Here is a 24,154-nt window from a genome sequence, read left to right as displayed (position 1 = left end):
GCTACTCCCCTGGCCCGCACACAGCCCCACTTCAGTGGTCCCCAAACTTTTGAGGGTTGTGCCCCCCCCAACTTTCTGTGCCCCGCACCCCATCTCCCCAGAGCCATGGCCCAGAGTGGGGCCACGGCTCCGAGAGGCGGGGGAGGGAACGGGACGTGGACAACACCAAGGGGTCCAAGGCTGCGGCTGCAGTTGGAGGTAGGGCTGGGGCCAGGAGCAGGACTTTGGGGGGGGGGGGGAGGGAGAGCTGCGACCAGGGCAATGGCTGGAGGCAGTGCAGCTGGGGGCAGGGCTAGAGCAGAGCTGGGGGCAGGATAGGTCTGGGTGGAACACCCTCTTTGGGGGCTGGCCTTGGCCTGCTGCACCCCCCCCCCCCCGCAAAAACATTATGTCTTGCCTGGGGGGGGTTGGGGGGGGTAGAGGGGGGAGGAACGTGCCACACAGTTTGGAGACCTCTACCTAGTTACCCCACTCCCTACACCCTGAGCTACCCCACTGCCCATGCACAGCCCCTAGCTACCCACTCCCTGAGCTACCCCCTCTGCCTCCACGCAGCCCCTAGCTGCCCCACTCCCTGCACCCCGAGCTACCCCCTGCCCACACACAGCCCCCAACCCCTCCCTGCATCCCAGGCTACCCCCTTGCCTGAGCACAGTCACTAGATACCCCGTCCCTGTACCCAGAGTTAGTCCCCTGGCCCGCACACACCCGCCCTCCGCCTGCCACCCTGAGATACCCACCATGCCACAGAGCTCCTAGCTACCCTCCCTGAGCTATCCCCTGCCAGCCACACAATGCCCTGCTCTACTCTTCTCCTATCATCTTGAGATACCCCCTCTGTGCTGCACACAGCCCCTAGCTACCCCCTCCCTGCACCCTGAGCTACAGCCCGTAGAGCCCCTCTGCCTGCACACCCCCCATTATAATTTTTGAGTGTGCTCCCTCCCAACTGGGTGGCCTGCTAAGGTGAGTCAGGGGTGGATGTGGTGCTCCCTCCCCCGGGCCCCACCCTGAGGAGCTGGCCCGGGCACTGCCCCCCCCCCCGTAGCCAAAGCATGGAGCCCCAGCACCCTGCAGGGCTAAAGCCCTTAACTCCCCTCTCCCTTCCCCCTTCAGCTTTGGTGAACATCAGTTAGAGGGAAAGATGTCGCTTAATGACCGTGGTTCTCCCCACCCCATCCCCCATTAGTCAATTAACTCAGGCTAAGAACAATGTGTTGATTCCAGCTATAGCTTCAGTGAGACCAGCAGTCCTGGCCACACGCCTAGAGCTGCAAGAATGTTGCTGATGTGAAAATTCTTGCATTTGCTGTATGTTTATGTTGATTGTGAACCTTGAAGTTAATCAAGCTGGTTGGTTTCTGAAATAACAGGATAATGATCTTGCCCCTGGGTTGTGTACACACTGGCTGTGTCATCTTCCTGGGAAGGCTGTGCAGAGTCAAGAACCTCTGAGCTGACAAATCGGTTGCTTGGGATTAAAGCCAGTTGGGAATAACTGTTCCTTACAAACAAGAAGCAGAATTTAAGAAACAAAAAGACATAAGGTTCTGCAGTCCAAACCCTGGGAGCTAGTGCAAGAGAAGTCCCATGGTTAAATCGCTGCTCTTATGTCCAATCCCGTTTTAAAATACTTAAACATCAAGACAAATCAGGTTCTCTCCATTTTACAAAAATAGCTCTTATTGAGTTTTAATGCTTATTGCCATTTTTACAGACGTTATTGACAAAAACACCCAGGTACTAAATATACATAAAAACAGACCCTGCAGCCAGGTTTGAATATTGTTAAAATGCAAACACATGGGTTCCATAGAATTACAACACACGTCCTTTGCCTTTTTTATTTTTAATTTCTATAGTCCTGTCAAGATTTCCAACAATAACCTAGGATAAAATTAGAAATACAGTAATTCCTTTACAGTAAGATGTTCACTAAGAGCCAAAGTCAGTAGCTAAAAGATGCACAGATGGTGCATGCTCTCCTTGCCATGGTATTGGCAGACTATTAGGACTTCAAACTGGCTACTTCAGGGTTTCACAGCGAGGGAGATTCTGTAAACTGGCTGTTTCCTGCTTAACCCCACACTAGCTGGAAGGTTAGGATACAGAGAGCAGTGGAGTACTTCTGAGGGGAGGAGAAAGGTAAGAAGAGCTTGTTCAGGATAAAGTACCCTCTCTGCTTGAAGTCTTACATCCTTAAACAAAAAATAAAAGGAACTTTGCCTACACATCATCATTCAGTGTGTGCTTTGCGACGATCCCTGTGTCACTTACAATTTTGGACAGTAGCAGATTTCTGGACCAAACCGAAAGCGTAGTTTTGAAGTTAGGCTATTAAGAAGATGGAATGACATAAATCAAATCAGAGTCCTCCGCAATTCTCTGTTGTAGCATAAGTCATGAAGCTCTTCAGATCCAGCCAAATCTACTGAGGACGAAGTGGTTTTAAAAAGTAATGATAGGAGTGATCCATAACTAAGGTTAAGATGTAGTAACCCCAGTCACATGGCTTAAGATTTTTTGTTGCTTCTTTGCTCCCCGTAATCTACGGGACCTACAGAGATTATGGACAAATTGTTTTTGTGTCTCTGGAGTCCCAAACATCAAGATGTCTATTTATGGCAACATCCAAGATAAAGTCCAGAGTTGCAGGAGTTCTGTCACCCCGTTAGTGTTAAGGTTGGCACGAGGGCACTGACTGGTTTACTCTGGTTCCTTGAGTTACACTGAATTAGACTTCAATTTGCAGGCTAGGTTCAGAATGGAGTTGGGAGTCCGGAGCTCTGTCTGGAGGCAGAGAGCTGCCCTAATTACATGCACTCTTAGGAGCACAGTCTCACAGCAATTCAAAAGACTAAAACTAGAACTCTTAGAGTTAGTCTGAGGGCAGTAAGAGGTTCAATGGTGTTTCACTGTTCACATGATGCGCATGCTGAAGGCTCAAAGAAAACTCTCTCGGTTCCTTGCACGTATTCGAAGGCAGCAAGTGAGGCTAGGCATTCCTGGTTAGTTCCGAGACTCTGAAGAGGTTGGGCTGCGGACCGTCGACATCAGGTGCGACTTGTATGTCTTGCTCAGGCCAGTCATCCAGAACTTGAGGAGCTTGACATTGTCTTCCTCAGCCGCCCCCAGAATGCTCAGCAGTTTTTGAGTGTCCTCCTTGGGTCGACTGTCCACTTTGGTGAATTTAAAGAGGACCTTCACTTTACTGCAGAAACAAAAAATTCCTGTTACTAGCGATGCATTAGTACACATTATGTTTGCGATATAGGTATAGGCAGCACGGCAAGGTTCTCTTTCGTACCCAATATCCCATTCTGTGCAACAAGATGCTAATGAAGCATCAAGAGGAACATCCCAAAGGAGCTCCTCTTATGCGCAGAGGTTTGGAAAAAGGAATTGGACATAATTATTAGCCACTTCCAGCCCTGATAATATTTAGCAGTTCTGAATTTTCCCTTTGTCTTCTTTCCCATTTTAGCCTTTATGCCTTCCTCCATGCCACCCTGCACATTTGGAACAGCCTCCCACTGAATGTGCACATCCAACTCCCTCCTAGCTTTCAAATCATGCTAAAAACCACACTAGTGCCATGAATTATTTCACCCAATTGTTCGGTCTTCCATTGTAATCACTTGTGCCTTCACATGCAGCGCCTGAGGACAGCACCATGTTATCTGTTTGGCACAGTACCTGCTGTAGATCTTAGTGGACATTCAGAGCCCAATATACATTTGCAAAGTGCTTTGAAGATGGAGACAGCTCTTGAATCCTCCTGACACTTTTGGGAGGTAAGCAAGATTGGTCTTGTAGACAAGCATCACAATTGGGGAGATTGAGGCACAGAGGTTAAAAGAGACTTGCCCAAGGCCACCGAGGGAGTTAGTATCAAACCTAGGATTAAAACTAGGGCTCCCTAGCTCCCAGTTCTGTGCTCAGATCATACTGCTCTCCAGAGAGCGGGGCTCAAAACTAACGTCAAAGGTCAACTGGCTACTAACTGGTCCTGTATAAAGTGATGAACATCAAGTTGGTTATCCCACCAGTGTCTCCGGGAAACCCTTTGGAGAATCTTGATGGGATTACACTAACAAATATCTAAAGCTGTTTCACAGAAACAAAGCAGTTGCCTCTTACTTCATCCACTCCTCCTTCAGGCAGACAAGGCACTGATCCACAACGTCTACAGAAAGATTCTGGTTAGTCAGAGCAGCTTCGATCTTGTTCAAGATAGTAGGGCCAACTGCAAGCACAGGGAGAAGGGTCACAAGAGGAACAACAGATCATCCACTTTTAATGCCTTTATCAACCGTTAACATGGGATGCCTACGCTTGTCTAGGGCTCAGTGGACTACAGCTCAGGGGCACAGAATGCCTCTGGCCCCTTTCAACACTAGTTCCAGAGCATTAATCTGCATGCACTTTTCACCACTGCTCTGATTCGGTGCATTAAAGTAGTAACCTCCCTCTAAACAGAGCCACAGCATTGAACAATGGCAGCAAAGCTCATATCAGTGAAGGCAGGGTTCTTAGGTGACTAATCAACCCAAATCCCTTCTTGAGCCGAGAAGAAATTCATGGGTGTTACAAGAGGAAAGATAACAGCCCTCAGCTGCTCCCTCGCCTTCCACAATAGAACCAATGTTCTCAAAGAAGCCGTATGGAACTGTACATATGCTAGTAGGATCCTCCAACCATAGCTGGGGACCTGCAGCAGCTTTTGGAACGCAGTAAGGTCTTCTTCTGCAGTGCTGTTGAGAAATCCCTGTTTTAGCTCTCTTACACCCACATCCTTAAAGGAGTGGTGAGAGGGGATCAGTCATGTGCCTACTCTTAGAGCCTATGAAAATCGCTCTTCTAAATTAAAAAAGGACTGCTCTGAAAATACTGAATGCACGGTCTACAAAAGTGCCTTGGGGTCATACCCAGTCCAAATGACTGGGCCCACTTGGAAAGAGTAGTTTGTAGGTAAAATTAAGCTCTCAGCATGGGAGTATCAGGTACTTTTTTAAAAACCAGGTAAAGCTGAATTTAGTCCTTGTAGTTCACAGTCACAGGAAGTCAGTATCAGACACTGGAGCTAGATAATTTTATCGTTATCTTGCTGACTAGCAGATTAGACTACACTTGCATGAGGTAAGGGAAATGACATGTTTCAGAGCGCAGAGTGTTCACCATGGATCAGGAAAGTATCTCCCTAGATACATTATTGTAGACCAGGTGAGTTATAGAAGATCCTTCCTCTTCTCTGAAGAATATTAGACAACCTGCTGAGCTACTATGGCAAATCCTATATAATTAACAGCATTTTAACAGCCTGCTTATCAAGAGAAAACCAAGTTCTCCAAGACCATATTTGTGTACTGACATGGCCTTGCATACAGACTTTCTTAGCAGCCAGAACACAAGAATAAGCCCACACAGCCAAATGCTGATGAAAGAATGCTAACAGCTACAGATAGAGATTCTGTTCCGGCCACAATGGCCTAGGCCTCTCCTGACAGAGTTCCACCTTTCCAAAGCACCCACCTCGGTCTGCTGCCACAGGGCTCCCACTGGTGACCACGAACTCGTACTTGCTGAGGGGCTGCTCATCATCAAACAGGACCGGGTAGAGGCTGCACCGGGTGGCAGTGCGGACTTCCACAATGACAGCAAATTCTAGAGTGATGATAAACCCCCCAGCACATTAAAACCAACACTCTATATGAAAAATAATATATCAAAATATATATACTCTGTGCTTCAGAAGGGCTAATTTCCCCAAAGTGGAGGGAAATTGTGAGCGAAACTGATCAGGAGGAAAAGTTTAGACTGCAAAAATGTGAATGAAAATTGGGAGTTCTTTGAGAAGAATGTATTAGATGGCCAAATAATCATGATTCCACATTCAAGAAAGAGGACAACTTTGGCTAAAAGCCCATTTGCTTCACTGACGAAGTGAAGGCAGCAATTTGAAATATAACAAATCGAAAAAAAGTAATCTAGACGGCAATCAATATAAATTAGAAATTATGAAATGTAAAAAAGCTAAAGACATCGAGGGGAAATATGGCTGCAGGGCTAAAGACAATAAGAAGAAGTTTTTAAACTATATTAGGAACAAAAGAAATCCTTTCAATGGCATAACATTACTAGACGGAAATGGTAACATTGTTAATGATGCAAAAAAGGCAGAAGCATTCAATACATATTTCTGTTCTGTATTCGGAAAGAAGCAGGATGATATAATCACATCATATGGGGATGATAAAGTACTTTCCTGTCCATTAGTAATGAAGGAGGATGTTAAACATCTACCTAGGTAAGCATTTTTAAAATCAGCAGGTCCAGATAACTTGCACCTAAGAGTCCTAAAAGAGTTGGCTGGGGAGATCTCTGGCTTGCTGATGTTAACTTAATAAATCTTGGAAATATAATAGCAACCACCTGCACCCCCGCTGTAAAAAGAATTAATTTATAGTAAAAACCAACACCCAGCTCTGGCCAAGACTTTACTCCGTTCTCCCTCTTTTAAACCTTTTTCTCACTAAGGCTCTGATCGAACTTCCATTGAAGCCAATGGAAAGACTCCATTTGACTTGAGTGGGAGTTGGATTGGGCCCATACTGTTGCTGTATTTGTTTAGGATCCCCATTCAGAAAGGCTGACATAGCCCTCAGATGGGCAAAGTTTAAAACACCTCTAGGTTAATGTCCCACACAAACCCACCACACACAGCAGATTGTTACAGATTTGTGTGTGTGCATATAAACTGAGTGCCACTCTGGCTGGCTGCAGTGTTTGGTCCATATACAGCAGTATTAGCCTCTTATTAACCAGGAACTGGGATTTCTAGTCATTGAGCCCACTGCAAGCAATGATCATGCAATGTCCCTCAGCAACAGACCGGGTAAGGTCACCTGGCAAACAGCACAAAGGGGCACTGGTTCTAGCTCATTCAAGGATGCTGGGCTTTAGTTGACAACTCTTTGCCTTCACAAGGTATTTTCTTTAACATGGACACCAGGGAGAGGAGCTGGTTCAGGAGCAGGCTCTTACCAGATGACAGTATGTGGGTTGGGATATGCACATGGGGACTGAGCCCCAGGAAGTTACACCGATATGCCTCCTCATAGCGGTCACTGTAGGGGATAATCCGAACACAGCCTACAGGCAGCATGGTCTGCAGAAGGAAACAAACATGGCAAGAGAAGCTTTAGAACTAAATAGATATGGGCCCAGGTTCACGTCCAAGTTTCTGTCTCACTTGTCAGGCTAGGGGCACCTCAGAGGGCTGCTAAGGCAGCTTGCACTGATTCTGGGAGATGGAAGTATCTCACTTGGCTTGAGAAACTCCCTTCGGACAATACAATGCTGAGCAGGGAACCACTCCCAGCCCTCCTTGGCTTAGAGGCTGAAGGGCTGCAATATGGAGCCTTCAAAGGGGAAAAAGTCTCCTAGAAACCCTTGGAATAAGAGAGGTAGTACCCTCTTTTTCAGTTCTACTCGGTGATGTTTTCTTCATTGCTCAGAAGAAGCCTGATTATTTCAAAGAGATCGGTTCTCTTGCTGCTGGTTGTTACACAATAGCAAGACACTAATTACCACAGGCCCTACATAAACAATAGAGGTGCTGGGTTTTTTGAATTTAAAGTTTTGGTAACAAAACAGCATTTTTTGTTTTAAACTCTAATAGAATTTGGAGCACATTCCCCACCAGATTATATTTTAAGAGGCAGGTCAATTTGAGGGCCTAAACTATTAACCAACTATGCAAGAAGATGCAACAGGGAGATGAAGAAACAAGTTCTTACCCGTAGGATGTCAAAGGCAGACTGGACGAGATCTGCATCTCGTGCTTTCCAGATGACCTGGTTCCCCATTAATACGTGCCACGCCAGCATGCGGAAAGCTGATGCCCCCAGGACCTGAAACAAGATAATCCTGAGTTTACTTGGATATTTTACTACTTTCCTTCACCATTTTAATCCATCACAAGCATGTCTACAAAGCAGCCTTCCAGCCATGTTACTGATTACATATTGGAAATGCTAGTGAACTATTACCATTAAGTCTACTGCATACAGCACAAGTCTAAATATGTATTTTAGCGTTGGTGAAAGATGCTAGACTGACAGCCTGGTGGGGATCTTGTATTAATTTAGATGGAATATATGGGCTCAAAGAGTTAAAGGTGTTAATATGACCCTGTCTCTGTCCAACATTAAACAGTTGGAAACAAGGTTCAGGGTTTGGTATACAGAGACCTCAGCCTGCTTAATGCCATACCAAACACACGATTAAAAGTAATTTTTAACCTTCATTAAAGATACAGAAAAGAAGGAAAACAGTTAAAGGACTTGAAATGTAAAGTGTTAAGTAAGGCTTTATTTTAACAATATCCATTGTTCTCTCTCTTTCACTGCAAAGTGCCTTTAGAAGGAAAAAAAAACCTTGTTTGACAGTCTTTTAGATAGTATTAAAAATGGTGATAACTGTCTTTTGCAGGGGGTGGGGGGGAGAGGAGGTAGTTAGTTATGGGCTGGAGTTGTTGTTATTGCTGTTGTCAACGTCTCCTTTTGTTTCCTAGAAGACAAAACAAGAGAAACCTACACAAAAGGGGAAAGAAGAGAACACCACAAATAGAAAATGAAGCTTCAGCCTCTGGTGTTGACTTTCACTTGCAATCTCACTGCTGGAAAATAACCGGCACAGCACACAGTCTTATCAGCCACTCGGAGACCTGGAAAACTGGTACCAGCATTGGACTGTTTGGGGCATTACTTCTATTTGCCTTTCTGGTCACAAGCTGATAGCAGTATTGCGGTCTTAGCCAGGCTTTTATTAAATAGAACGCAAAAGGAGAGGGATAGGAAAGAAATGAGACAAGGAAGGAAAAGGGACACACAAGGAGTGAGGGGAGACAAAAAGTCTCACACCCCAGGGGGTGTTTGGGAGTCAGCTGGAGCCAGTGGAAGTGATGATGGCATCTGTGTTCCTCTCGCTGGCCCACTCTGGTCAGGTCTTTTGGGATCAGAACACCAACAGCCCAGTGGTGTTACGGTAGATCCGGGGATCCCAAGAGACAGTGGCAGCCGTGCTGGTAAAACTGACTGTAGCGGTTGTTGTCAGACAGCTTTTTCTTCTGCTAATTTCCCCCAAACATCTTTCTTTTTAAGAGCCCCAAAAAAGCAATGGGTGGAACAGCCAATCCCCTCATTATTTTGTTCAGCTATTAGGACTAATTTCTGACACACCAATTTTGGTCCATTGATTTCTGCTCCCACATTTTGCCAGGCACATTTTAACACAGTCCTTGAATTATTTCAGTAGGCCTTTTGATTTGGAATGAGTCTCCCGTTTGCCCCTTTTCCCACCAACATTTGGTGTTATAGGTTATTGTGACATTTTACAAACTTTCACTCACTTTTTACTGTTGCACTCACAGTTAGGGTCAATTTATAGGCCCAATCATCATAGCATTACTTCAGCCCGCTGTCTCAGAGCAAGCACAGTAGCACATACTTCCCTGCCAACATTCCTGACCACAACCTAGGATGAAATTCAGTTCTAACCACAGGTAAGAGAACAGCTCAGTTCCCAGGGCCATTCACGCACTCCTTGGTCTCTCAGCTGAGGCTGCCAACAAGTGGGCCAATCCATGCCAACTGTGCTGGTGATTTAGGCAAGACAGACACTTGCTCATTTGGAACAGGACTGAGACCTAACACTTCATACAGGCCAAACTGCCAATACATGACAACTTTCAGTCACTACTGACCTGTGCTGTGTTCATACTACTGGTCCGGGGATGAAAATGCCAAACCCCCGTTACCATTGCCCCGTTTGCCAACTTTGACAGGTGTGGAGAGCTGTGTGTTAATCTACAAACTATATTCATACCATTGTAAGTGACCTGATCAGTGAACTAAAGTTTCTGTACAACTATGGAGGGTTATTAGAATTTCTTCTATGAATGTATTGATCTAACTTAAGCGGGAGCTGTGGAAGCACAAACAGGAAAGCCCCACAATAGTCCTAGACAAGCAGCACTAAGCATATGCCTGGAAGACAAAGGGGCAAGCGGTGAGCTTCGAGGATCCTGTCCCCAACGAGTTATGAGCCTTGTCTTGCCAGGCTGGGAGGCTAGAGACAAACAGTCTACATTCAAGAGCCTCTCTCAGGGAGACAGGCTGACAGATAGAGAGACTCGAGGGGGCGGGGAGGGGGATCTAAAGAAATCAGGCCTTCCCAGATTCTGGGAAGCCTGAGGGAAAAGCTAGACATACCTACAGTCTGCTTTATAATTTTTCAGAGGGCTTTTCTCTTAAATGTTTTTGTTTTAACTAAAGAATACTTTGCTCTAAAGAGGTTGGTTTGTCGCTGTATTAAACCACTGTCATGGCTCTCAGAAGGAACAGAAGTGCAGGGCTGGACATAAATCATACCTGACACATAGGGGACTGCAACTCAGGGCCTGATCTGTGAGAGAATAGCGCAATTCCTCCCTGAAAGACAAGTGACGGCTAGATGCCGGAGACCTAGAGTGGACGCACTCAGACCAAGAGGAGTTAGAGATGCAGTTCACCTTAAAATCGTGACACCCCCTGTCACGGAGTAAGGGGGAGTTAGGGCCCCGCACCCCTCTTCCTGAGATTGACTGTGACTCTCAACCAGCCAGTAAAACAGAAGGTTTATTAGATGACAGGAATACAGTCTCAAGCAGAGCGTGTAGGTACGACCAGAACCCCTCAATTAGGCCTTTCTGGGAGGTTCAGGGAGCTTAGACCCCAGCTTGGGGTTCCCTGCGTTGCACCACCCAGCCTAGCCCTCCGAAGACCAAACTCCTTCTTTCCTCTAGCAGCCCCTCCCTCCTTTGTTCAGTCTTCCAGGCAGAAGGTGTTACTTCTCCCAACCCCCCTCCTGGCTCAGGTTACAGCTCAGGTAGCTTCCTTCCAGGGAAGTCTCCCATCCCCAATGCAACCCCCCCTGCAACATTCCCAGGTCAAATCTGCCCCGCTCCCTGCCCCGTCACATCTCTCCCCCCTTCGAGACTGAACTGAGCGGGGTCACTCTGCCCAGTGACCTGGGGAAGTTCAGGGCCCCCTCTCCGGGACAACGCATCCGCTATCAGGTTGGCACTTCCCTTCACATGGACCACGTCCATGTCATAATCCTGCAGGAGCAGGCTCCACCTCAGGAGCTTGGCGTTGGCTCCTTTCATCTGGTGCAGCCAGGTCAGGGGAGAGTGGTCGGTGTGCACGGTGAAGTGTCGCCCAAAGAGATATGGCTCCAGTTTCTTGAGGGCCCACACCATGGCCAGGCATTCCTTCTCGATAGCCGCGTAGTTTTGCTTCCGAGGTAGCAACTTTTTGCTCAGGTACACGATGGGGTGTCTTTTCCCCTTTTCATCCTCCTGCATTAACACCGCCCCCAGTCCCGTGTCGGAGGCGTCGGTGAACACCATAAAGGGCTTGTCAAAGTCTGGGTTTGCCAGAACTGGGCCACTGACCAGAGCCTCCTTCAGCGCCCGGAGAGCTTCCTGGCACTCCTCGGTCCAGACCACCTTGTCTGGCTTCCCCTTCTTGCACAGCTCAGTGATGGGGGCTGCTATGGAGCTAAAGTGGGGCACGAACCTTCGATAGTATCCCGCCATCCCAATAAAGGCCTGGACCTACTTTTTGGTTTGCGGGGTGGGCCAGTCCTGATCCCCTCCACTTTGGCTGGTTCTGGCTTTAGGCAGCCGCTCCCCACCCGGTGGCCTAGGTAGGATACCTCAGCCATCCCCACCTTGCACTTCTTCGGTTTTACGGTCAGCCCAGCCTCCTGGAGTCGGTCCAGCACTTGTCTAACCTGGGACACATGGTTCTCCCAGGTCTGGCTAAAGACACAGATGCCACGGCAAAACTCTCCGTCCCCCTCAGTAGCTGATTCACCAGGCGCTGGAAGGTGGCCGGCGCCCCCTTGAGGCCGAAAGGCAGGGTCAGGAACTCATAGAGCCCCAGAGGGGTGATAAAGGCCGATTTCAGCCTGGCATCGGCATCCAGCGGCACTTGCCAGTAGCCCTTTGTAAGATTCATGGTGGTAAGGTACCGAGCACCTCCCAGCTTGTTTAGGAGCTCGTCAGGCCTGGGCATGGGGTAGGCATTGGCTACAGTGATGGCATTGAGCTTGCGATAGTCCACACAGAACCGGATCGACCCGTCCTTTTTGGGGACCAGCACCACCGGCGAGGCCCAAGGGCTGGAGGACGGCTGGATCACCCCCAAAGCCAGCATGTCATTGACCTCTCTTTCCAGGTCCTGAGCAGTTTTCCCTGTGACCCGGAAGGGGGGGCATTTTATAGGCGGGTGCGATCCCGTCTGCACCCGGTGGACAGTCAGATTAGTGCGTCCAGGCTGGTTGGAAAACAGCTGTTGGTACAGATGCAACACCCCCCTGATCTCAGCTTGCTGGGCCGGGGTCAGCTGATCAGAGAGGGGAATTGCTTCCAGGGGGGAACCAGCTCTTGTCCCAGGGAATAGATTTACTAAAGGGTCATCTTCCTGCCCCTCCCAGTGTCCACACACAGCCAACACCACATTCCCCCTGTCGTAATATGGCTTCATCATATTCACATGGTACACCCGGTGGTGGTGTGCCCGGTTCGACAGCTCCACCACATAGTTTACCTTGTTTAATTGCTTGACGACCTTGAAGGGCCCTTCCCAGGCGGCCTGGAGTTTGTTTTTTCTCACGGGGATGAGGACCATTACCTGGTTCCCAGTGGCGAAGGCGCGGGCCCGTGCTGTGCGGTCATACCAGACCTTCTGCTTCCTCTGGGCTCTGGCCAGATTTTTCCTGGCCAGGCCCATGAGCTTGGCAAGTCGTTCCCGGAAGGTCAGGACATACTCCACCACCGACTTTCCATCGGAAGTGGCCTTCCCCTCCCATTCGGCTCTCATCAGGTCTAGGGGCCCCCTTACCCGCCTTCCATATAACACTTCGAAAGGTGAAAACCCGGTAGACTTCTGGGGTACCTTCCTGTACGCGAACAGCAGGTGAGGTAAGTACTTGTCCCAGTCCTGCGGGTGCTGATTTATAAATGTTTTTAGCATTATTTTTAGCGTCCCATTGAACCTTTCCACCAGCCCGTTGGATTGGGGGTGATACGCCGAGGCCCAGTTGTGCCGAACCCCACATTTCTCCCACAAGCACCGGAGTAGGGCCGACATGAAGTTGGACCCTTGGTCTGTTAAGACTTCCTTGGGGAACCCCACTCGGCTGAAAATGGTCAGCAGCGCATCTGCCACAGTGTCTGCCTCGATGGACGATAAGGGCACTGCCTCAGGGTAGCGGGTGGCGAAATCTACCACCACCAGAATGTATTTCTTCCCTGACCGGGTCGTCTTGCTGAGAGGTTCCACTATGTCCATGGCCACCTTCTGGAAAGGCTCCTCTATGATGGGCAAAGGTCTCAATGCCGCTTTTCCCTTGTCCCGGGCCTTCCCCACCCTCTGACAGGGGTCACAGATTGGCAGTACTGTCGGACATTGGTAAAGACCCCACGCCAGTAAAAGTTCTGCAGCAGCCTCTGCCTGGTGCGCCGGATTCCCTGGTGCCCTGCGAGAGGGATGTCATGGGCCAGGTACAGTAGCTTGTGGCGAAACTTCTGGGGAACAACCAGCTGCCTCCTGACCCCCCAGGACTTCACTTCCCCTGGGGGAGCCCACTCTCGGTATAGGAATCCCTTCTCCCACAGGAACCTCTTCTTGCAACCTCTCATCATGGTCTGTACCACACTGAGGTTAGCCAGGTCCCTTAGCTTCCGCAGGGAGGGGTCCTTCTGCAACTTGGCCTGGAACTCGGCAGCTGGGGAAGGGACGGGAACCTGCTCCCTCTTGTCGGCTGGGTCAGAAGCCACAGCCACCCCGAGCCTTGCCCTTGGGTGTTCCCTCCCCACCAGGGTAGGGTTCTGTGCCTCCGATGTGACATCCTTCCCAAGGTCAGGGCGTAGTGCCCCTCGCCGGCTCTGGCTACGGGTCACGACTAAGGCGGTCTGGGGGTTGCTTGGCCAGTCCTCTAGGTCCCCCCCCCCATCAACACCTCAGTGGGCAAATGGTGGTGCACTCCCACGTCCTTGGGGCCCTCCTTGGCCCCCCATTTCAGGTGTACCCTCGCCACGGGAACCTTGAATGGGGTTCCGCCCACCCCTGTCAGGGTCAGGAAGGCGTTGGGCACCACCCGATCTGGGGCCACCACCTCGGGCCGGGCCAGTGTTACCTCTGCGCCTGTGTCCCAGTATCCATAAACTTCCTTCCCATCCACCTCCAGGGGAACAAGGCACTCGCTCCGCAGGGGCAGCCCCGCGCCCACCCTGTAAACGGAGAACTTTGAGTCCGGAGCATCCGGCCCCCCAGAGAAGCTGGCCTGGGGCCCTTCTCTCTCTTGAGCAGTTGATAAGCTGCCAGCCCCCCTTGCCTGGGAAGCCAGCCCCTCGTCCGTCTGGGCCTCTACCAAGTTAATCCGGTGTGGGTTCGGTCTGCTCAGTCTGTCCTTGAGCTTGGGGCACTGGGCCCGAATGTGGCCTCTTCGGCCGCAGTAATAGCAGCTCATGTTCCGTGGGTCCCCTCGAGCCAGTCGGTTGTTCCTGACGCTGGGCATTCCTTTTGGGAGGGGATTCCCCATATTCCCCCTTTGGGAGGTACCCGGGTGACTCTCTCTCTGCATCGCGGCGGGCCTGCTCCTTTGGGACTCCTCCCTGCCAGCCCCTGACCGGCTCTTTACAAACTCATCGGCCAGCCGGCCTGCATGTCGCGGGTTCTCTGGTTTTTTGTCCCTCAACCACAGCCTCAGGTCGGATGGGCACCGCTCATACAGTTGCTCCAGTACCAGCAGTTTAACCAGGTCCTCCTTTGTCTGGGCCCCATTAGCCCACTTGCTGGCGTATCCTTCCATGCGGACGGCTAGTTGCAGATATGAGATTTCAGGGGTTTTATTCTGACTCCGGAACCTTTCCCGGTACATCTTAGAAGTCAGCCCAAACTCACGTAGCAGGGCCTTTTTGAATAGTTCATAGTCCCCTTTTTCCGCCTTTTTCAGTTGGCGGTACAAGGCCACGGCTTTGGGGTCCAGTAAGGGGGTGAGAACCCGGAGTCTGTCTGCAGGATTAACCTGGTGCAGCTCGCAGGCCGTCTCAAAGGCATCCAGGAAGTCATTCATGTCCTTCCCCTCCTTACGTGGGGCCAGGATGCACTTATCAAAGTTCCGTGCAGTCCTGGGTCCCCCCTCACTCACCGCAGCCGGGGGCTCGCGGCCCTTCAGCCTCGCCAGCTCCAGTTTATGATGCCTCTGTCTTTCTTCATGCTGCCTCAGTTTCTCTTTCTCCTCCCGTTCATGCTGCCTCAGTTTCTCTTTCTCCTCCCGTTCATGCTGTTTCTGGTGTTCACGATCCTCCAGCTCTCTCAGTTTTAGCTCTTTCTCCCATTCCAGCCCATTCCGCTCCATGGACGCCGAGCGTGGCCGGGAGGATCCCCTGCTGGCCGGCGAGCGTCGCCGGGAGGATCCCCTGCTGGCCGGGGGGGTCACTGCGCCCTCGGTATTTGCTGGGCTCCTCCCCACCCTTCCCCTAGGCATAGGAAGGAGGGGTCTCTGGAAGCCCTCAGCAGCCGGCTCACCACTCCCAGCTGGGACAGACACTGGGGCCTGCGCTGCATCTGCCAGGCTGCTTCCCTCAGAGACAGGGATCAGTTCATTCGCGCGATCTCCCTTCTCCAGCTGGGCAATGAGCTGTTCTTTGGTGAGCTTCCCAATGCGCACCCCCCTCTGCTTGCACAGCTCCGCCAGGTCGCTCTTAAGCCGCTTGGCATACATCTTCCTGCTGGCCACTCACAGGCCTGTGTGCTCACCGCTCCCCACAGTTTCCAGGGAGACCCCTAGTGTGCCAGCCCTTCTTGAGGTCACCACCTCTCTGCCAGGGTCGAGCTGCAGACTCCTCTGCCCCTGGGACCACTCGCTGCGATCCCCCGGGGGACCCTGTTACTGCAAAAGTCCTTCTCGCTGGTCACACACTCCCAGGGGTGATAACCGTCTCTCTCTGACTCCTCAGCACGCCTGGTCCCCGTCAATCCCCCTTCGTTTTACTTCTCCCCAGTCACTTACTGCAGGAAGCGCCGTCCACGGGGTGCAGTACATCCCGCCGCTGCCACCAGTTGTCACGGAGTAAGGGGGAGTTAGGGCCCCGCACCCCTCTTCCTGAGATTGACTGTAACTCTCAACCAGCCAGTAAAACAGAAGGTTTATTAGATGACAGGAATACAGTCTCAAGCAGAGCGTGTAGGTACGACCAGAACCCCTCAATTAGGCCTTTCTGGGAGGTTCAGGGAGCTTAGACCCCAGCTTGGGGTTCCCTGCGTTGCACCACCCAGCCTAGCCCTCCGAAGACCAAACTCCTTCTTTCCCCTAGCAGCCCCTCCCTCCTTTGTTCAGTCTTCCAGGCAGAAGGTGTTACTTCTCCCAACCCCCCTCCTGGCTCAGGTTACAGCTCAGGTAGCTTCCTTCCAGGGAAGTCTCCCATCCCCAATGCAACCCCCCCTGCAACATTCCCAGGTCAAATCTGCCCCGCTCCCTGCCCCGTCACACCCCCCCATGCTTCAGATGCCAGACAGTTTTCAAGTTCTTTGCTGACTCCTGTTTGAACAGCCTTGCTGACATTCAGAGGAAGATAAAACAGGTACCAGGAAAGAAAAACTGAGTTTAGACCCCAGAAGAAAAGCATGTGTGTGTAAAAAACAAAACATGGCAGTAAGTAGCCATTCTCTTCTGAAAAAAGGCTTTGCCGGCGCATAGGTCAGAAAGCACCCAGCCAAAGGCTCCAGTCCTCCTTTCCTACCTGTCTCATGTGCCTGAGGGACCGGAAGATGGACAGCCTTCTGGAAGCTACATTCCAGCTGCTGCAATCTGACATCAGAGATGTGTCCGTTGGGCATTTAGTTAGCTCCCGCCCTTCTACAACATCTGGCTGGGCAGAAGGCTTCTCTTCTTCTCCCTCTGAGCCATCCCAGCCTTCTGACTCTTCTTTCAGGTCTCCAAGAGAAGAGAAAGATCATTTGTTATGTTCCCTCCAGATACAACAACTGCCCCAGAGCTCAACTTCTGAACATCATCTAGTATTGTTTCACACTTGACTCGCTATGGCCAATTTTGGGAGGGAGGGGAGAAATGGGTGGGCCTTTTCATGATAGTAGTATTTGCAGCTTATTATGCAAGCTAAGGTAATAAGTAATCAAGCCTCATGCTTCAGCACAAAAAAAGACAACTTACTTCCTGACTCTTTGGTGTTCTCCCCAGATAGAACACTGCACAATTGGCCAAATACACTATGGAGCTTTCTGTATCCTTCCTTTGAAGGGACCAGCTGCTCCTTGAGGCAGGCTATGCAGATACTTGAGTAGATGGACTGATGAACTAAATCAGTGTGGGAAATCCATGTTTCTATATATTTAGGAAGTTTGTGAATAGTAAGAAAGGGGAAAGCCTCATGTCATGCAATAGTAACCTCTCTTGGCCAGCCAGACACATTAGGTACATCCCAGCTAAAAGGTACAGATATCATGGTAATGCGAGGCCAATATGCAAATAATGAATGCACACAGGGAGACCTTAAACCTCCACAGGACTTATTTTCACATCAGATTTCTTTCCACATGGGAGGACATGAGTCATTAGGCAAGTTGTATCACAGGATGACAGAGGCAAACAGTACTTATGCTGTGGATGCAATGAGCAGATGTTCACAGTTTTCCCATCCAAAGCATTCTGAAATGCTCTCCCTCTCTAGAAGCTTGGAGACTCACCTGCAAGTTTTTCTATCTGAACTAGGGTGTCCTCTGTGGGAGCTCCCTCCAGAAGCTTCTCCGTGAGTCGGCTGCCACAGGCTTTCAAAAGCCTGGAGAAGTGAAGAGTGAGAGGGGGGGGGGGGGGAAAAATCAGCATTCATCAAGCCTGCTTGCTGGGGGCAGAGCTATCAGCATGAAACCTGGCAGAGTAAGCTTACCAAGAATCAGGCTACCACTGAGATGTGGCTCATTTGAGCTTTCCTTCAATTCCCCATTTTGTAACTACTAAAACTTTCCACAATGGACTGGGGCACCCAAGGGCATTGGAAAGAAAGTATATTACTGCAGCATGCCAGCCTATTATACCCCTCCTAAAAAAAACCAAAACCATCACATCTCTAGGAGTACGCCACTCTCCACAGCATCTCTCCAGAGGAGTCTGATGTCCGAGTCAGACTCCATGTCCCCACTATTCTAGGATGCTGGGAAATGGCTCTGTTATTCCAACAGGTGGTATAGGCCCCAGAGACATAGAGGACATTACCAAGCAAAGGAGGTGTGCAGACATGCCCACAGGTTGTCATCGTTGGTCAGCGATGTCAGGGAACGGGCTGCATTACCATTCCTCTGGTGCAGAAAGGGGGTGAAGGCCGTATTCATGCGCTGGGCTCGCTGCGGGCACCCATACTGCTCAGCTTCAAACACCTGAGTTACAAAATAAAGACAGAGGACAACAGAAAAGACATTTAAGTAAATATGACACAGTGGAACAACTAGGCAGATGCACCTTGTTAACATGGAATAAAACCCTATTTCCCATCAGCTACAGAATCAAGCTGGCAATTCTTGGTCCATTGCTCTGTGCCTCTTTTCCCACCAGAAGGATGGACAAATTGAAAAATTTCCCTTTAGATCCAGGAAAGGTGGAGAAAGAAGGACATTACAGACAAGGCTTGATTGGGCTGGTATATGGCAGTTTGCCACACCGGCACCTCTCTCAAGCTGCTATTTTATTCTCCAGACCCTCAGCTTTAAAAGAAAGAAACAAATGGAAAAAAATAAAAAGTAAGTCTCTAACATTTATGGTTGTGAAGAAACCTCAAAACAGAGTGTAACGGATGCAGAAATGTCTAAGTATGCAGCAACTGGGGGTACAATTTTCAAAAGCACCTTGTCCCACTGATTTCCAATGGGACTTAGGCACTTTTGAAAGTTGGATTTGGGAGCCTAAAGCACCTAAGTGATTTAGAAAATTTACTTTTGCTCTGAAGGGTGTGAACTGCCCCATTCATTTCCAAGAGGCGTTATCTCAGATACCCAGCGATGACGGTTAACGTTAACATGTGAGAAAGAGAGAAGAACAGATCTGCCCAATTTCCTGTGGGGACACCACACTTCGGTGCCACAAGTGGGTGGCATTTGGGAGCTATTTTACCTGTCCCAATCTGGAAGCAGCCAAGCCTAAGAAACCTAGCAGAGCCTCTAGGCATAGTTAAGCTCCACCAAGAAGGAACCAAGCGGAATCTGAGTGCTGCACAATCATATTTTGAACATCTGCACAGTCTACCATGAGTGGCCCTCATTCCAATGTCTCACATGGGGCGAGTTTATTTTGTGGGCAGAGCTTGGAGGTATACCACAATTCCCCTCTCTCCCCCGCAGTTCAACCCCTTCTTATAGGGCAACAAAAGAGATGGGATGGAGAAGATGTGTCTTCCCTCCTGAGGCATCCAAAGCATGGGTCCATCCCTATGTGCCCCTTAATCCCAACATCACCACCTAAGTTTCCCTTACAGCTCTAGTTGCGTACATTACTCTTTACTTCTCTCCCAAACTATTGAACACGCCCATCCCACTTACCCTTCTTTCTCTCACCTGTATTTGTGTTCTCTCTTGAGCAGACCCACCTTGAGTGCTTTTCCCTGAAGCTCATCAATGATGCCTCGGATCTTCACCAGCAGGAAAGGCCAGGAATTGATGAGATAGATCCGGTCCATCATAATAGTGATGATGCTGTACCAGCGCTGGAAGCCACGCGCCAGGCTGTCCTTGATGAAGAAGGTGTGGCTGAACACAAAGCCATGCTGCTCATCCCCAAAGAAGATAGGGCCTTCACGTCCCGGGCAGACCTGGTGGGAAACGGACATAATAGAACACATTGGCTCAGCACATCACTTAACTGAAATTACGTCGAGCTCTTCAAGCAAAGCTTTCCCACTTGTTAGGGTATTGCCTGCTGAGGCATGGGCAGCCCTTTCAGGAGTGCCACCCAACATATAAGGTCTGATAGATGGAGCCAAACATCTCCGCTGCTGCCCCATGTACCTGGCACAACCTTCAGGTTAACTGGAACTTAAGAATGCCGCTGTATTCTGCTACAGCAAAATTGATTAAATGGATGCATGAGCTGGGGCAATCTCAACTTCTGTAAGGTTTTCCCTCCTTTTGTAAGAGGCTGTGTAAGTTTGTAAGTTATCGGTCCACAAAGGTCAAAAACAACATTTACTGATACCGAGCAACAGCCTGCAACATTACTACCGAGGTGGCTTATTTTGGAAATAAATAAGTAAAATAAATAGGGGCAAACACAAGAAAGTGAAAACACAGCTCTGAGATCACAAGTGCCTTTGCTTCAGGTGAAGAGTAGGCATCTCAACATTAGCAAAGGTTCTCTCCAGTAACAGATCAGATGATGGAGGGACAAAGTGGGTGAGGTAATCTCTCTTACTGTACCAACTTCTGTTGGTGAAAGAGACAAGCCTTTAAACTACACCAGTGGTCTCCAACCTTTTTATGCCCAAGATCACTCAGTGGTTTGAGCATTGGCCTGCTAAACCCAGGGTTGTGAGTTCAATCCTTGAGGGGGCCATTTAGGGATGGGGGGGGGGGAAGAGAAATTGGGGATTGGTCCTGCTTTGAGCAGGGGGTTGGACTAGATGATCTCCTGAGGTCCCTTCCAACCCTGATATTCTATGATCTCTATGATCACTTTTTGAATTTAAGGGCAACCCAGGATCTACACCGCCCCTTCCCTGAGGCCCCGCCCCTTCCCAAAAGCCCCACCCCACTCACTCCATCCCACCTCCCATCGCTCGCTCTCCCCCACCCTCACTCACTTTCACCGGGCTGGGGCAGGGGGTTGGGGTTCAGGAGGGGGTGCGGGCTCTCGGCTGGGGCCGAGGGGTTTGCAGTGTGGGAGGGGGATCTGGGCTGAGCCTGGGGCAGCGGTTTGGGGGGCAAGAGAGGGTGAGGGGTGCAAGCTCTAGGAGTTTGGGTGCAGGAGGAGGCTCCGGGCTGGGGGAGAGTGTTGGGGTGGAGGAGGGGGTATAGGGTGCTGGCTCAGGGGGGAGTTAGGGCTGGGGCAGGGGTGCAAAGGGAGACCCCCTGCCCCCGCGGCCCTGCACTGGCCACTTCCGAGAGCGGCATGGGGCCAGGGTAGGCTGGGAGTCTGTCTTAGCGGCAGCCACTCTGCACCACCGGAGATCGCAATCGACTGGTCAATCCTAGAGGATCTCCCAGTCATAGAATCATAGAATATCAGGGTTGGAAGGGACCTCAGGAGGTCATCTAGTCCAACCCCCTGCTCAAAGCAGGACCAATCCCCAACTAAATCATCCCAGCCAGGGCTTTGTCAAGCCTGACCTTAAAAACCTCTAAGGAAGGAGATTGTGATCGACCGGTTGGCGACACTGAACTACACAGAGCTCTTCTTCAGGTGTGGGAAATGTACTCAAAAGTGTCACAGCTAGATATAAAGGTGGAACATTAGTTAACATGTATGCTAAAACACTTATGCTAGAGAGCATTCGAGGTGATCAGATGATGAAAATTAAAAATTAATTCATCATAGCTCTGAAATGACTGAAACTTTATATAAAAAACCTTTCAGGCCTTCTTTATGCATCATAAAGGGCAGAGACAAGTATTTTTTTCTTTTGCAGTCACCTTTAAAAATTCCTGCCTTGCCTTCCATCTCCAACCCCTTCCTGTGGCTGTGGAGGGGCTGACATCAGTGAAGTAGAGTCTTAGATCAGAAACAGCATACACGTTTATACACAGATTTTCTTCCTGCATTTCACATCACTTACCTCACAACTCAGGCTGCGGACACAGGCCTGACGCACAATGCTGAACAACTGCGGATGGTTTGGGTGCTGGTGGCTGACATATTTGATTGATGTCTCTGTGTCATGGCTGACATATCCAGGGTGTCCTGCTGCAAGAGAGCGGCAACCCTGACCACAGAAAGAAAAGGAAAATCCAATAGTAAAGTAGGACACAACGATCTAATGTACTTATATGTAGGCCCCATTACCACAGCACCTGAATGACTAAATCTTCAGCATAGGTATCCTCACAACACCCCGGGGAGATAGGAAAGTATTTACAGACGGGGAACTGAGGCACCGAGAGGCTGAGTGACTCGCTCATGGTCAGGAAGTCTGTGGCACAGCAGGGACTTGAATCCAGGTCTCCCAAGTCCTAACCACTGGACCATCCTTCCTCTTCTACAGCCTCTTTCACAACTCACTCCCTCGCTGGATTTTGTATTTGACGCTGGCTACACAACTGGCCAAATTCAGCTGATGGTGGAAGCAACTGTGAATCCACTGACATACTGAAATCTGTCACCACTTGAGAGACACAAAGCACACTAGGAATAGCTTAATAAAAAAGGTACCAACAGTTAAGTGGAAGAGCACCAATAGGGACGGACAGACACACGGGTGAATACATCTTCCCTACAATTTTAACTGGATACAGAATTTTTTCCATTTCCTGTTTTATACTTTTACGTAAGTGTTGCTACTGTTAATTGATGGTCAGGCTTTAACTACACGGATGGCTGCACGTCAGTGGTGTGCAAAACAATTCTAATCTAATCTAGAGTTTATAAGGGTTTCGGGATCCTTTGTTGTTACTGGCACTGTGCAAGTATAAGCCATTTTCCGTGCACTATTTTTTCTCCCAAACAATAACATGCCCGTCACTGAGAATCCCAAAGCCCATTAGTTCAGCAAAAGACACAGGGTGTCCATATACACACCTCACACATATCTGACTTCTTTGGCCCTGGACTACTAGAGTCAGCACTAGCACCTTCCGCTGGGCTGTGTGAGCGGATCCTGCTGCTCATCTGAATGCCACCTTCTTCGTCTTCTGCCTGCTCACTTTGCCCAGGGCTGTCTCCATTCCCTGCGCCTTGAGGAAGTGGCGAATGCAGCACCTCTGTACAAAAGAGGGTGCGAGGGCCATGGAGCTCACAGAAATGACAGAGGGCAACAATGGCGTTCATCGCGATAGCTTAGCTGGCTCCTCAGCTCTCCTGCAGGTGACGGAGGAAGGACCCAATATCAGTATAATAAACAGAAACCAAAATATTCCCCCATTCCAATCGGCACCAGCCCGGATCTTTCCACTCCGGAGAAGCTTGGAGTCAGGTTCAGCTCTGCGGCCAGGTCACTTCCGAAGGGGCCATGCAGGCTACAAGTCACAGGTCTCAGCTGGGCCCTTTTCTCTCTAGGCAAGTGGGCGAGTCTAGTGCAGGATTCTCAGACCTGAGCAGGGCAGGGCCAAGGCAGTGGAGGGTCCAACCCAGGGGGGCTTCCCCACGCTGCCCCCTGCCTCAGCCCGGACCTTCTAAGGATGAGAAGGGAGATCAGCCCCCCGCCCCCGCCAGCACCCAACTTCTCTGTCCCGGAAGCCAGTCTGGGCTACTCATGGGGCACCTGGCCCCTAGCCTGACCCCCAAGTCCCCACATGGGGGCACCTCCCTCCCCCCTGTTGGGACCTGGCCTGACCTACCCCATGGGGGGCCCTTCCCCCACCCCCAGCACCTGCCTGCCCACACTAGGACCTGGCCTGACAACCCCCCCCCCATGGGGACACCTGCCCCCCCAACAGAGACCTGGCCTAATCTCCCCCCTCACAGGGACACCTGCCCCCCCCACAGAGACCTGGCCTAATCTGCGCCCCCCCCCCACAGGGATACCTACCCCCCCCGGGACACCTGCCCCCCCGCAGAGACCTGGCCTAATCCCCCCCCACAGGGACACCTGCCCCCCCCCCACAGAGACCTGGCCTAATCCCCCGCACAGGGACACCTGCCCCCCCACAGAGACCTGGCCTAATCTGCACCCCCCCCCCACAGGGATACCTGCCCCCCCCGAAGAGACCTGCTCCCCCGCAGAGACCTGGCCTAATCCCCCCCCCCCCAGGGACATCTGCTCCCCCCCACCTCCCGCTCGGACCGGACCGGGGACACCCCCCCCAGCGAGGGGAGGGGGCTGGACACTCACCCGGCAGCTTCCCCGAGACCCCTCCCGTCCCGTGCCTCAGGGCGCCTGACACTG

The 24,154-nt window shown here is 50.5% G+C and overlaps 1 protein-coding gene across 1 annotated transcript; it reads right to left on the bottom strand.

Annotated features, from left to right (window-relative positions):
* Nucleotides 1-1,677: 1,677 nt before the first annotated feature.
* FLCN (folliculin) lies at nucleotides 1,678-24,154 on the bottom strand. The gene is made up of 12 exons (XM_065412042.1): nucleotides 24,101-24,154; nucleotides 22,849-23,127; nucleotides 21,890-22,036; nucleotides 19,709-19,930; nucleotides 18,346-18,506; nucleotides 17,820-17,911; nucleotides 16,856-17,049; nucleotides 7,800-7,913; nucleotides 7,045-7,168; nucleotides 5,533-5,664; nucleotides 4,141-4,246; nucleotides 1,678-3,211 (listed from the first exon to the last, which is right to left on the bottom strand). The coding sequence occupies exons 2-12, from the start codon at nucleotides 23,095-23,097 to the stop codon at nucleotides 3,010-3,012; spliced, it is 1,743 nt and encodes a 580-aa protein (XP_065268114.1). The 5' UTR covers nucleotides 23,098-23,127; nucleotides 24,101-24,154; the 3' UTR covers nucleotides 1,678-3,009.

The sequence above is a fragment of the Emys orbicularis genome, chromosome 10 (assembly GCF_028017835.1).
Source record: "Emys orbicularis isolate rEmyOrb1 chromosome 10, rEmyOrb1.hap1, whole genome shotgun sequence".
NCBI lineage: Eukaryota > Metazoa > Chordata > Testudines > Emydidae > Emys > Emys orbicularis.
Note: the sequence above shows the minus strand (reverse complement) of the source record. Positions and strands in the feature narration are given on the sequence as shown.